Consider the following 15,435-nt stretch of genomic DNA (forward strand, 5'->3'; position numbering starts at 1 on the left):
TCACAGCAGGCATCTGTGACTACTTGATGGGATTAGCAGATTATGAGAAAGCATGTTTCACTGTGGGGTTCCTGAGAAAGGAAAAATGGGCAGGTGGATGCTTGGATCTCAGTTAAACTATGCATGAAGGCCTGATGGCCATGTCAGGAAAGCCGTAGGCACAGGATCAGATGGACTGCTGCAAGTCAGGATTGGAAGATCAAACCAGCAAGGAGGGAGGTCTCTGGATTGTCCTATCATTTACAGAGGATTGAGATTTAAGTATTTCAGCCAGGCCAGGTGAGAGAAACCTGCACAGTTCCCATCTGCACCATTTCTAAGACACGTGTGAGTGCTTGACAAAAGCAGCTTTTCTTTTGCATCAAACGGCTTTGCTGCAAAATAGCTTTGCTGCATCAATGCAGACTGAGCCCCGGTGGGATCTGAACAGATGCATTCTGTTGTTAATGAAGGGCAGTTTAGAAGGAGCCAGGGGTTCACAAGTCCCTCGTGGTTGTGCCCTGAAGTTGCTGTGGATCTCTACAGAGAACTGGGAATGTACGAGAGTAGTTCTGCCGTACAGAAAGGTGTCTGGTCCACAGAGGGTCAGATTTTCCCTGTTAGATATTCTCATACAATGTATCAGAGGATTCTTCTAGAGTTGCTGGCTTCTTAGGTGTCTGCAGAATGATGAAAAGGAGAAAAAAGAAATGGAGGAAAATTATTCAAAAGATGATGAATTAATTCTTAATAAGCAGACACTGACGTTTGTTCTGTTAGAAATGGCTATAAGTGATCCGCTGAAACGGAAGCCACTACAGTGAGAAATGTTGCTCCGCCAGAGACGAACGTGACTAATCCAGCCCAAGGGATAAAGATGCCTCCTTCACTTGTCACTCTTCCCCCAAAAAGCTGTCAGACGGGGAGGGGAGGGAAAATTGGACTTGGTAAAAAAATAAATCACTTTGGATTCTGTGAAGGAGGAATTCCCTGACCTCCTCAATCCTGTTTCTTCAACAGTTGAGTCTATTCCACACGACCGTTCCTTGTGTAGACAAGGCGCTGACAGACTGATATTTTAAGCGCTGTGTGGCACAGGCCTGCTGTAAGCAAGGTTACACAGCAAGTAGCTGAAATGCCACCCGGGTGAATGAAGCCCTACCTACACTAGCATTTTCTCTGTTGCCACTACCAAAGGGAAACATTTTACAAAAGTGCTGAGTGCAGGCACCTCCAAAGCATGCGGGATTAACCCCTCGCTACCCGAGCTGGCTGACAGTCCAGTGCGACAGCATGCAAATGCTCTTGTTTCAGGGGCTCTCTGCCCTGCTTCCCTTTACAGCTCCCCCTCTATGCGCAGCATCCTGCAGCAAGGGCTGGCCTGGACCCTCCGCAGCAGAGTCAACCACCGTTCAGCAATCCCAGCTCCCACTCACAGGCCAAACCCACTGGCCCACAAGTCTCGCTCTTAGGGAAAACACCCAGTTATATTCTGGCACAGCCAGCTGGAAGACAAGTGTCCCAGGTGGTCACAGCCTAGGATGACTGAGAGGGAAGCTGATTAAGGTGTTTGCAACAGAACTGGAAAGCGCAGTCAAATTCTCCTGTGCAGAGATCATGGGGCCCTGCCACTCACACTTCCCTTCCTTCTGACCAGCACAAGAACTGAAGACACTTGGTGGTGTCTGCTCTTGGTGTGAGAGCTCATCCCATCCCCTCTCTTTGCTTTCTTCTCCTTTGTTTCTCCCATCTCTGCTTCAACCTTTACTCCACCCTGGCTGAGACTACCAGTGCCAGACTCACTCACACACAGATGCTCCTTTGCTCTTGCTTTGTTGCTTTGCTCCTGCTCTGTTCTACAGACCCACTGCCCCAAAGCAGCGGTTGAGTGGTGTGGGCCACACGCAAGCCATTCAGCAAGTCCAGACAGCTCCATGGTAGGGAAAAAACCCCACACATACTGCATTTCATCATCTAGACTGAATCATTTTGAAGGGGGCAGCTGATAAAGGTATACAGAAGAATAAACAGGACAGGGAAGAGGGATCAGGACCTACTGTTCTCCCTATCCAACTAATTCAAAATGCAGCAAGAACACAAAACCAGGGATGCTATCTTTTCCAGCGCATATGATGCATTGGGGTATAAGACAGCCTATATAAAACAACACATCCTTCCCCTCAATAATCAGATACCTGCCACTGCCTTTGCTACCACCGACCACTGTGGTGCCAGAGCAGTAACAGCAGGAGGCCAGTGGCCTTGGGACCAGACCACATGGAAAGTAGCTCTGACACAGAGGAGGCCGCTTGATTTTAGACCACCTTTTCCTAAAAGGTGGGAGTTGTGAAAATGCCTCAGACACTGGAAAATACTGTCCTTCATGAAACAGAGGGATGGTGCCAACTGAAGCTGGCGCCATGCTCCACACTGCATAGACAACCTGGGGAATTCTCCCCAACAGGATATCAGTGGGAGGAAGCAGGAGACATTTTTCAGGAACACTTTCCAACGTTAGAAGAGTGAATATGTTTTTTAAGCAGATAAGAGGTCTGGAGGGGAAAAGAACAACAAAGTTCTGAGGACAGGAAGGAAATGTTCCCTGGGGTGCCTGATGCAAGTTTTGTCCCTGTGAAACAGCTGATGCCTGCCAAAGGCAGGGTAGAGGGCAGTGTGGGCCTCTGGTCTGCTTCATGTGGCACCAACAACTGATCTGCACCTGCATATTCCGAGTTGCAGCTACTTCCACTATGAGTGGATTTAGTTCCTTGTCTCTAACTCATAACTCCCAGCCCAGCAAGAAGATCCGAGCCCAAAACATACCCACGCTGCCTTTTCCTGAGCCCCAGAGCTGACAGAGACTGTATCAGCCCAGCCTCTGTTCAGACCATCTTAGCTTCTGCTACCATGAAATGGCTCTCAGGTGCTTAATGCCGGTGAGAGCAAAGCTGTGTCCACGGTCTGCCCCCGGTGCACAGATTCGTCTACCCCAGAGGACTTCTCAGCTGCCTAAATAATCTGGAAAGGGCAATAGTGGGGACCAGCATCTGGCCAACTCTCCATGAACGTCCGTCCCGTTCAGAGGGAGCAGCAACACCAAACCCCTCAATGTCTTTCAGCACACGTCATACAGCAAAGCATTCGCATGAAATGAAAAAATTCTGCATGAAAGTGAAAAACTGGGACTGCCAGAACTGGTAGAGCTGCAGGAGCAAGGGTTCTGCCGGAAGAGGGAAGATAGGCTACATGTGCAGCCCAGCTGGTGAGTGGATGCCACGTCCCGTTTTCCCCTTTCGGTGGGACTGGAGACACACTTACTGACGGCTGGCGCCATGGCGACCCTGTGGGTTTTCTTTCCCCACGAGCCCAGTGCATAAGGGAACTCTCCAAGAACAGGGCCCCAGCCCTTACCTTCCCTGGAGGACTCTTTCTGGGTGATGGGTTGTTTGTGTTGTTCTCAAGGATAGAATAGACATCAACTTGCTGCAAATCCAGGCACTGCACAGGGAAGAGAGAAGAGAGGAGGGGTCAAATAAATTACTTAGGTTTAAGACAACTAATTGCCCACTGGGTTGCTCCCCATCTCGTGCCTGACATTTTTTAGGAGCCCCTACCATCTCCAAAATTTTGAAGTTCCTGACCTGAACTTGGGCAAAAAGAAAATCCTTTTCCCCTGAAATCTTTACAGTGCAGCTACATCATCTTTCTTTTTCAGGCTCACAGAGACAGGCTTTGATGTTACCTACCCTGTGCAAGGCAGTGGAGAGCAATGCCAATGCCCCTGCCTCCCTCCGCTCCAAATTGTCTCAGAATGCAGAATAAAGACCCCTCTGCCATATGAAAGGATATTGTGCACCATGGGGACCACAGGTAACCAGCAGTGCTCTGCATTGCCTAAGACTGTTTAGGTGCCTGACACCCACAAGTTCTTGCTCATGGTTATTCTGGGCACACAAGGGTGAGAAGAGAGGTGAGGCTGAGGTCCTGAAGCACAGGGACTGTCAAAAATGGGAAACCCTATATCAGGCATGATTTGTATTTCTTTTCTGGGTTTTTTTCCAAGCCAGAACTCTCCTTTCTTCTTAGAGTAAATAAAGAATAATAAAAAAAATCAATACAATCCCAGGCCCTCAAACATATCCATGGTCCCACACAGCTACGCAGAGAAACACACACACGCCCAACATGCATATGCACCCGCTGGTCCCCCAGGTAATCGTGTCACAGGAGATGCGTGTCAGTTTGAGTGATGTTCCAGATCTGCCTGAAGGATCAAACATAACAATCAGGAGGACTTTTCCATGTGTGTTTCAAGGATGACAGCAGGTTGCCAAGGTGGCTGTTTCTCTGGCAACAGGAAGATGGGAGGAGCTCCGGCCGCAAGAGGGGCAGATGGTATTAGTGGAGAGACTGCAAAGGGAGCGAGGCGCCCTGCGACACAGCGAGGAGGACGAGCAAAACATGGAGGCTTGATTCTGGGGCTGCCAATCACCTGAACCCCCATCATTTCATCCGGAGTTGCAAAAGCTCAGCATCTTTCAGGATCATCACCAGCAGGACGGTGGTTTGAACAGGACCAGATGATAGAGGAGCAGCATTTGAGAGCAGGGCTTGGAACAAACAGGCACTCAGACAGGAGGGGGCTGCAGTGAACAGAGTACCACACGGCTCTCCCATTCCCACTCCTCCTCCAGGAACAGCCAAATTATTTCACCTGTCTGCTTCCCACTCCCAACAACCCGCTTGCCTACACAGACATTCCCAACTATTCGCATATGCACATGCGCACACAGAAAATCCCATCTCCCCGTCCTTATTTTCAATTCTCTTTGTGATGCTCGCAGTGAGGACCTTGTCCCGTGTGCTGCGCTCCCAGCAGCCTGGCTCCGTGTCCCCTTGGCAGGACAGGCGGCCTCTTTCACTGCTCTAGTCTGAAGCCACTCACAAGCAAGAAGGATCCTTTTGGTGTTTAACCTCAAAAAAAGATTCCCTCCCTCCACAAGCCCTCTTCCCATGGAGGCTGTTGACAATGCTGATCCTTTGCTGGCCAGTTGGAAAGCCGGTGTCTCCAACCGCCATTTGCAAATTAATTACTTTTACTTGGTCACTGACCACCTGCTACTGTCACAGCAGAGGCACACAGGCCTCTCTCCTCCCTGCTGGCAGATGCCTTCCCGTCCCCGAGCAGCCTCCTTGTCTCCCTTGCACCGGGAAAAGCTCCTGTGCTCTGGAACCTGCCTGCACCGCAGGAGTTCTGTTTGCTGCTCAAAAAAGCTTGTTTGAAGTGTAAAGCGGATGAAGCGAGTCCCTCAGATTGTTATTTCCAAGCTGCTCATTAACTAGGCAGCTAAGCTGGAAGACAGAGGAAAATATAGGTTTGGGTCTGGGCAGTGCAGCGAGGTAAAGCTGCTCCGGGGCTGCAGGAGGACAAAGAGGTCTAGGAACACCTGGCAGTGTAGTGGGAACAAAGTGGGTGCCCAGCTGCCCCCTTATTACTGAGCCTTTTTGCTACGTGCTGCTTTTCACTGCATACCCCCACCCCCACGAGGTAAATGGTGGCACCTGGAAGGGCCAGTGGGGAAGGCATTTGTTCCTAGGGATGTTCAGCAGGATGGCTTTGCAGAAGGTTTGCTAGGACCTTTCCCACACCAGGGGTGAGCCTTGCTGCTGTATAGTATAACATAGAGCATTTAATGAGCTGCACCAGCCAGTTCCAAGCCCTTTCTTCGATGTCCAGTGCTGCCTCCTGCTCTCAGCTCCAGGCCTGCAAGGACACTGTGGTTCCCTGACCCAACCTTTTTCCAGACTTTGATCTCCTGCTTTCCCCCACAGACAGCACATCTGGCACGTTCTGGCCTCCTGTCCCATCACCTAATCTCTGTCCTCCTTCTTTATGTCATCACTTGGAGTTACTTCTCACTTGTCCCTTTTCCTTGCCTCAGCCTACCCCAATGCTGACCACAGATTTGTGCCCTCCCCATGAATTAAGCATTAAGTGCTCAACACCCGATTTAACACCAACGGGTTTTCACAACGCACCTAATTTCAAATGCAGTTTGCAAAGCTGGGTTTAAACCATGCAGAGTCCCAACAAAATGTAGCAGTGGGGCACCAGAGTCATCTTTCAAAGGAAATAAGGTTTGTCGACTTTCCACTCCCCTCACCTGTCCTGAGGGCCCATCCAACGCAGGGTCCACATCCCAGGGCTCTCACTCTCTCCCCCACATTAACTTCCCCATTACACCTCGCAGCCCCATGTTCCCCCCTCTTCACCTCACAGCCCGGCTCTCACCACGTGCCGTGTCTGCGGCGGGAGTTGCTGCTTCATGCCTGAATGAGTCACCTACAGCAGCTGCTCCACGATAAAGTAACCTGCAGTAAGTGGGCTCGTACCCCCCAGCACGCAGGAGATGGTCCGAGGCTGCTTGCAGCTCTGCCAAAGAGGGCTGAGCCACCTGCCCTGCACACCGGGCTGGCTAAGAGCCCTGCACAGCTGGCGTGTGGTTAACGGGCTTCGGGGGAAGGCTGGCTGGGCCAGGTCCATAGGGCTCCTGCAAGCACAGGGGCCCAGCCAGCTCCCAGGACTGCCTGTGCCTAAGGCTGGCTCTGCTGGCTTGCTATATTAGCCTTAGTGGGGCCTCCTGAACAGAACAACATGATGAAACATGTAATTAAGATGGAGCTAAGGATGCATGACGAGGCCGACTGAGCGAGAAATGGATTTGATTTTTTTTTTGTCTCCTTGCAGAAATCATCCACTTCAGCAGGAAGCTACCCATTTGGATTTTTATAAGCCCGAATTAAAAAGAAATTACTTGATACAAATGAAAAGGTTTATAACCTGCAACCTCCTTTACCCAAAGCATTGCTTTTTGCCCAGAATAAACATATCACATACAATACATAGTGCTTTCTTTTAAACCTCTACTCCAAAAATTAAAGGGCCACAAAATGGTGTCCCCTGACCTGTGAAGTGAGAATGAGAAGGGGGCAGGCCCATCCTCTTGTGCATATCTGCTCCCTATCAGGTCTCCTGCCTCTTTGGCAGAGCTTTGCTCCTCTCTGTAGTACATTCTCCAGAGCTTTGCTTTGTTTAGTTTAAATGATTAATGCAGCAGAGCTTACAGGTTTTCCTCGGAGAGACTTTTCCAGCCCTTATAGACCTCACAGTCAGAAAGGTTTCCTAATATTCAGGCAACATCCTTCTCTACTCACTTTCATTTTATTCCTCCTTGTTTGTCCCACAGATCATGGGGGGAAAAAACCCCTTCCCTTCTTAGTGGAGCAGCCCTCCCATGGGAGTAAAAGGAAAAAAAGGAATCCATTTTAAATGGAGCTGGATGGGTTGTAAATGGGATTAGGGGTCATGGTTACTTGAGGTAGCTCAGGTCTGGGCCTGATATTTCAGGAGAGCCACTCCAATCCTACTACCTATGACGCTGCGGCTACTGGGCTCGAGGAGTGGGAGCAGTCAGCGTTTCCCAGTTTGGGGAATGGAAAAGGAGATCCTATGCAATGAAAAGGGAAATGCTCCAAAAAAGAGACTCCTTTCACTTTCCTCCTGCCCTTTTCCCCCTGAGAGCTAGTCAGCCTGCTCAGCACTGCAGTGGTCTGTGACATTGACACCGGTGAAGGTGTCACAGCAGGAGCTCTAAACTGCTGGGGTTGTTGCAGGGAACACTTCTCTCTGCCCCTTTCCTGAGCCTTGTCCTTGAGACACTCTACAGTACAAACTGGGGCTAAGATCCCCTCTTGCTTCCTGACTTCTGGAGACCCTTCTACCACCAGGAACTCTCTCTGGCCCCACACTTGCTGCTCTGTGCTGCCACACTGCTGGCAGAGGGAAGGGTGCTGCCCAGCAGCGCATGGTGCAAGGCTTTGGCACCGGGGAGGCCACGAGTGGGACCAGGATGGAGACATGCAACATGCACAGTCCTGAGAGGAGCTAAACAGGGGCAAGGTCACCAGTACCAGGCTGGTACACAGGTATTGCTTATGTTTCACATCATGATACTGGCATTGTCTGTACCATGGCAGGGCAGGGAAAGGAAGGGTTGTACCATGATGTGGACAGAAGGGATGGAGGGCAATTCTGGTACTCACATCATAGACAGGAGGTGGTGGTGGTGGGCTGGCTGAAGGGGGCTGCGTTTCCACCTTCTGTCTCAGGATATTTAGCTGGTTCCTTCTAGGGCACACCACCTGCTCAGGACAAGACACCAAATGACACATTTGGAGAAAACACCATGTTCCCAAAGATGAAGTGAACACCAATGTCATGTCAAAGCCAGCTGCTCGCACACCCCCTGAGTGCTTCCACAGCAAAGAGTGCTGGCACTCTCTGCACAATGCGGGCTGGTCCCTTTCCTCACCTCAGGGTAAAATGGAGGAGTCTGATGACTTACACTGGAGCAGTAGAAAGGAGAACTGGGCTCTGTGCGTACATAGAAATCTGTTCCACCACTGAAACTTAGCTGGATGGAGGGTGTACGTATTTAACAGCACACAACAATGCTGTAGAACATGGCGTAAAGCAGGGCCCTGTTCAAAGTGTGCAGGGGAATTTCAGACAGGCAAAACGCAGTGACTTTTGTCAGGATTTGGCCGGGAAGCTTTTGCTAATACACAGAGTCTAGAGAAGAGCACCAGACGACCATTAATGATGACATATAGTCAGTGATACACTAACGTGCAAGTCCAGCATGGAGTTGAAGGAAGAAGGTCTCTTCCTCTGCAATGTGTCTTGCTTCAGATGAGTTCTCCTTGAACATGTTCCATTCATGCACAGATAAGGGTTAGCCCTGCTCAGCAAGCAAGCGAGGAGGCAGAAAAGGCAGAAGGCTTTGCTAAGCATCTCTGTTCTAATTCAGAAAGAAGTGGGATGATTATATTCACATCACATGAAAACGATGAACTGCTTTCCAGTCCATTAGTAACTAAGGAGGATGCTAAATAGCTTCTCTTAAAGATAAACATTTTTAAACCAGCAGGTCTGAGCAAGCTGTGGTGAGAAATATGGGCTGTGTTCTGCAGGAGGGCAAATGTAATGACTGCATGATCTCTTCGGGCCCCAAGGAAAGCCCGTAGGTCTGAGACTTGCTGGCCCACCTCAAAACCTAGAGATGCCAATCGGCAAGTCGTGACAGTGCCTCCCTCCTCATCCCCATGGAGACGCTGTCTAGGCAAGCAAAGATGGGGGCCTGTCTCCAGCCTAGTCACTCTGCTGCTTACACTCCTTCCCCCTCCATCAGACTGCCTGCAAGGTAAGTCTCACGAGATTAGCAGGTCTGCCAACTGCTGCCATTCTGTTTTCAACCTCATGATCTCTGACTGTGTGTGCTGAAGCCTGATGCTCCTTGGAGTCGTAGGGCTGTACCAGCAGCACAGCCTCCACATAAAAATGCATGCAGAGAGTCTGCTGTCGTGGTGGCAGAGAGCAGCTTGAAAGAGTAAATATGGGGCATACTCTACCTAGAAAACAACAATCCCCAATTTCCGTTCTAAAAGACATCAGGTTTTTTTAAGCCAGCCTTGAGATCTCTGGAAGAATGCAGAGGATGCTATTTGAACGCCTGAAGGTGGCAGGACTAGGAGCAGTAGGTTTTCCCCAAACAACAGGGATTCCAGTATCACAACTCCAGAGTTTTTTCCACAGGGCCCCTCTCTCATCCAGATCTTTCAGCTCTAATTTTGGCTTTTCTTCTCCTGCTCTCTACATCCTTTCTTCCCCACTCCTGGCTTCCCCTTTGCCGTCAGCTACTCATCCCAGCTTCCAGCTCTTTACCCAGCTGGTCCCAACCTGTGCCACTAGTCTGCTCACCTGAGGGACCCTGTCAGTCCAGTCTTAACACCCTCCTCCAAGCTCCAGTGCTTCCTCGCTCGGGATTCCCGTCCCAGTTTCCCTCCAGAGGCTCCTTCTTCCAGCCCCACCGAATCACTGCTGTTGGAAGGTGCCTCTGGAGATTGTCTAGTCCAATCCCCCACTGCTGAAAGCAGAGTCAACTAAAGCAGGTTGCTCCTCAGGTCCTTGTCTCTGTTTTTTCCAGTTAGTTGGGACTTCCACACAGGCTTCCTTGGGATCCTTGTCCTGACCTTCTCCTCTCTGTCTCTTAATGTTTTCTCTGCCAAACACATGCCCAAGGTTCTGGTCCTCATCCCGTCCACACTGCAGATTATTTTCTTCTATGGTGCCCGAGCCATGGCTCAGGAACACAATTGCAGTCTCCTTGCAATTAGGTTGTGCCCTTGAACCAGAGTAGCCCCCATCTTGAAAGAGGATTAGAAACAGGGAGAGTCCTGCCCTCCTCCTGCCACCAGAGCTGCAACAGACTTGCTTGGGTGCACAGGACATCATTACCTGTCTGACTGGCACCGTCTGGAAAGGCAGCCTCACAGGGGCTCCTTTCGACAACTGAGCTGCTAAATTGACAAGAGCCATGACTGAGCATGCACAAACTGCAATTTTCCAAAAACCCATCACAAGGCTACGTCTCCTTAAATATTCTCAGGGCCAGCACACTGCTAGTGTGACTTCTTGCCCTGTATCAGATCCTTGCTCTAAAGCAGAGTATGCTGGAGTCAAAATGATTACCAGAATTTCTTTAATGGACAAATCAATGACTCGTTTTGTCTTTCCTGTAATCTTTTTTCTCAGAAAGGCTGAACTTAAAAAAAGAAAATAAACCTGATGCAGACACCCAGCATGGAAAATTTCAGCACGGGGACTTCCAATCCAGCCAAGTTAGAAGCAATGAAATAAATTCCTAGAATGGGTCATGTTAGGTATTGCTTTTTATTTGGTTATAACTTGCCTTTCTTTTCCACAGAAGCAGAGCTGTTGTGGTGATGCTCAATACAGCAAGAAGAGTGGTAAGGGTAATGAGGATTTCCCACCCATAAGAGGTCTCTACGTACCCTGTACCTGTAAGAAAGAAGGCAATAGATTCAGTGTGAGTGGAAGTTACAATCCTGCTGCATTTTTAACCCTGGAAAGAGTCTTGAGAGAACTAAAATACAGAAGCAGTGCAGAATACGGTGGCACAGATGCACACACCCTTCAAAACCTAATCTGACTGAACAGAGAGCAGGGTGCAGCTGAAGAATCATGCAGAAGAGACAGGATGTAAGCAGCTGCACTTCATGTAGATCGGAGGGAGGTCACATGAGAGCCAAGAAAAGTGGTTGGTAGAGGCTGGCAAAGGTCTTTAGTGTTAGGGGCAGAAAGACAGATGGTAGAAAGCACACAGGCCACAAAAACTAGCAGGGTGGGTACTGTAGGCATCCTCTGACCCGTGTAGCAAAGCTATTTCGTCACGGCTCTTTGCAGTACACTTTCTAAGAAGTTTTTCATATCCAGCATTCAGTAATGCAATCCAGCCAGTCAGCAGCATGCATGTCCTTATCACTTTTCCATAACATTCCTTTTATCTTGGCATGAAGCTCTGCCTTGCTTTCCAGTCTGCGCATTAACAGAACAACTGACCCCTTGTACCACATGGAAAAGAGGGAGGGATTATGGTGAGCCCCTAACCTGTTCGTGAGCCCCTAGCAGTAACCACCTAACCTGTACATCTGATTACGGCGAGCACCCTAACCACTGACCTTGTGCTCAACTGTCTCTGTCACACTGCTCAAGGCCAAACCGCACTGTCTCCTGAACACTGACACCTAAAAGCACCCTGTGACCCAGTGCCCAGCCTCCCTGGTTAGACCCTGACTTTAAGCCTGCCATTCCCAGGAGGCTGTGGCAGGGCAGATAAAAATTACTGCATCTTCATGTCCCCATCTGTGCATTGGGAACAGCAGCACAGGTCACCTGTGTAAAGTGCATTCAACTCTGATGGCATTAAGTATTGGGCATAAAGTATTATTCCCACCTGACTTCATAGCGTGTTGGGGTAAAGGAAAAGAAGAGCAAAGATCATCTTTTCATAGCCCGATCCAGCTGATTTTTAACCACCTGCCCTTCCTTTCTGGTTGTTCACTTACCTCTAGCAAGGACAAACACTCCCTTTCCCATTTTCTGAATGCCATTCCATTTGACCTCGCAGTAGTATGTGCCAGTAGAAGTGTTTTCAAGTGGCATGATTCTGTGGTTGTAAGATAAGGTAGCAGTCTTATTCTCTTTTCCAGAAGGGATGGCTACGTTTTCCGACCTACTATAGATGGATGTTTTCTCGCCTAGTGAATTAATCCAGTAATAGAAGATTGAAAATTTGGTGTATTTTGGCATGTAAGGGAAGATGACTTCACAGGGGATGGATATTCCTTCCTTGAGCAGTGCAACCTGGATTGGAGGTTTCTGCTGTACATCGACAATTCCCCCTGTAAAGGTAATAATTGTTAGCAGTCACCTAACATCACTTTAAGTCAGGAGAGGACTGCTGCCCCAAAGACAGGATCACATGGTGAAAATAACTGTACGTCAGGAAGCGCGCCCATAGCACTCAGTGTTGGCCCCTGTCAGAAATTGAGTGATTCAGAGCATGTGCCCTGTGTGATCTGCCACATCTCTTAGGTAATTGCTGTGTGATTTGCGATAGCCTGTTGCATTCACAGGCTTCCCCTTTTCCCTCGTGAGCTCCTCCGTACAATGCCAGCACACAGAAAGACAGGAAATGCAGCAGGAAGTGAACAGATTTTGCAGTGGTGTGAGACTGTATTTACAGTGGATAAACAGAAAGCGATTTTCCAAGACAAACACTAGCTGGACATCTCCTGAAGCTCGGGAGTTAAGAACTTCTGCTTGGGCATCTATGTGCGGCCATGTGATGATTCTGCAGCAGTGAAGGTGCTGTACGGAAGCAGGTGTTATCAGTGGGACTGTGTACTTCTGAAGCACGAGCGAGGAAGGAAATTGCATATTCTGTACGGGGGCCAGCACCGGGGCCATGAGAAATAAGACACAGCTTAATCACTCCAAACTTTTGCTGCTGTAAATGGGCAGCAAAGCGCAAGACTCGATGCTAGATACGGGAACTATCTGCAGAAGACTGCAGATCTTAAGTATCTATACGTGACAGTATCTTAGGCAGAGAGATGGGAGATCATGCCCTTCATGTGCTTCCTCCTTACACAGACAGAGCTATTGAAAGTGATCTATCACTGCAGTTCAGTAGACAATGATGTCGGGAGTTACAAGAGAGGATGAATAAGCACAGATGGGGAACCACACCATAGTTCACTCCCCGTTTTGTTTAATAAAAAATAAAAAAAGCTAAGAGTGAGGCACGGGCTAGTAAGGAGCCTGGGGTACAGGACCTCTTTGGCTTTGCAGCCAAATCTGGGTTTAACATCAGGCAGTCTCCGGATCTATTTGTTTGGCAGCTGACATAACACCGCATATAAAGCAACTTAAGAGGAGGCCCATGCAAACCATTGTTGTCTTTAAAAAAGGGAACTGGAAACTTACACACAAGTTCTCTTACAAAATGAAGAATTCTTTCAGAGACATGAAAATAGAAGGGGGGAAAAAAAGTAGAGAGAGAAAGTAGGGGATGGGCAGGCTTTTCCATTCATGCTTTTGATGGGATTCCCTGGGGTTCTGCATCTATGAACAGGCTCATAACAAGGCATTAAAGTTGTCCCAGAGCACAGCCAGGCTTGCTTTCCTGTCATCGTGCACTAACGCTGCATTGCAACAGCAGCATGACCTCTGCACAGCGGGATTCGGCATCGGAAAAGGCAACTCAGACTTAGCGCTGCTGAATGCTGAGCACTGAGGAAGCGTTGTGGGGGGCAATAATGGAGGGAGGGCACGGCCACTGTCCAGAAAGGACCATTGGGAAGTAATATCTATTAAGGAAAATCCTCTACAGATGTCATAGCCAGGGACAATAGCCTGAGAGTAAGGAAGAGCTTAGGTTACATCGCTGGAGAAAGGTTCTTAGCTGTAAAAGCAACCAAGATACAGTACAGTCCTAAGGGACATGCTCATTCGTTGTGAGTGCACAGTCCTGTGTACACTAGATACAATATTATGGAAAGATGGTAACAGAAAATCCTGCAGACACTGTGGGAGTGATAACCCGAGTGGTCTCTTCTGGGCCTTATTTTCTAAAATAATTCATCATTCATCATCCTTCTCCTCATCTCTACCCAGCAGAACACACATGAATATAGTTTCTATACAAGTCATGGCTAAGCACTGCTGTAACAAAACAGAGGAGAGATCCATCTTCTTACAGTATCCCAGGAGCCATTAGCTTGAGAAGAACATGCCAGGGGAAAAGCCAAACCATTTTATTTAGGTTATCTAACCCTTCTCCCATGTTCCTCCTTTCTTGAGGATTCTCTCTCTCAGCTTTGAAATGCTTAAAAGACAGAAATAGCAGCAGCGTGCAAAATCCTAGAGGGGATCTCTGGAAATTAGCAAAAGATAGCAGCTGGAAATGCTCTACTATGAACAAACGTGAGAGTAAACAAAAGGAATAAAAAGACGTTTTTTTACCTCCACACTGAAGCAACCAAAGAAACAGGAAGATGACTTTTAGATTAGAGGCCATGATGGGGGTCAAAGGCTGTAAGAAAGCAACCAGACACGAAGATCCAAAAGGCAAAAGAGATGGGGGTTTGTCAGGTATTTCCATGCCCAGGCAGCTGGTTGATCCCTTCCCGTTTGCCAAGGGACGGAGGGGATGGACAACACACTGCTTTTGGCAAGCTGTTCCTGGCAGATGCAGGCTCTTCTGCTTTTCGGTCAGACTCCTCCCCGCACCGGGGTTCATTTCTCTGTACTATTACGATGGTGTTACACCTACCAGCAGGTGTCCAAAGATTAGACTATAAGCTCTTTAATGCATAGAGCTTTGTCTCCCAATGACCGTAAAATATCACACGCATTTAACGCAAACTTTGCCACCTTCCACAGTGACCGAAGCCCCATGTTGGAATATGGAAAAAAATGTGCTTTGACTGATGCAGATCGAGGCCATTTGAGGTGAACGTGGTCAAATTCAGGGAAGGATTCAACTGACTCTGGAGCGATGGACAAGCTTAAAAGTGGCAAAGTGGGATTTTTACCATAATTTTGCAAGGATTTGTTTGGAACAGCCATTCCTGATTATCTCACTGCATGGACCATCCAGGTTTTGGAATAAGGGCACCTTACTTCAAATTATCTTAATCGAGTGCTTTGTTCACATGGGAAAGCTACTGAGCGGTACCACAGGGTGTGGGTTCAGGGCAGAGTAGCCAAAGTCAAATTCATTCTTTATGTGAACACTCAAGTGTGGGATCACCTGCTTTGCCTTCAACACAGAAAAAAAGTACCCACATCAGCAGTCAGTACAGAGGAACGGCTCCACTGTACTCCTGACTGCACAAAACTTCCCTCCACAGCCAACTCCTCCACTAGGTCACTTCGGAGGAAGGCACTTGTACTCCAGAAGTGAGAACAACCAGACAGCGAATTCATCCCTAACAGCTGGGATGTTTCAGATCCACATGATGCTGGCT

The 15,435-nt window shown here is 48.7% G+C and overlaps 1 protein-coding gene across 1 annotated transcript; it reads right to left on the reverse strand.

Annotated features, from left to right (window-relative positions):
* Nucleotides 1-436: 436 nt before the first annotated feature.
* NFAM1 (NFAT activating protein with ITAM motif 1) lies at nucleotides 437-14,820 on the reverse strand. The gene is given in 7 exon segments (XM_050911701.1): nucleotides 437-659; nucleotides 3,391-3,477; nucleotides 8,083-8,181; nucleotides 10,791-10,900; nucleotides 11,968-12,303; nucleotides 14,429-14,621; nucleotides 14,623-14,820. Coding segments are annotated over 7 exon segments (1,083 nt in total). The 3' UTR covers nucleotides 437-599.
* Between the last annotated feature and the right edge of the window lie 615 nt (nucleotides 14,821-15,435).

The sequence above is a fragment of the Gymnogyps californianus genome, chromosome 1, assembly GCF_018139145.2.
Source record: "Gymnogyps californianus isolate 813 chromosome 1, ASM1813914v2, whole genome shotgun sequence".
Taxonomy (NCBI): Eukaryota; Metazoa; Chordata; class Aves; order Accipitriformes; family Cathartidae; genus Gymnogyps; species Gymnogyps californianus.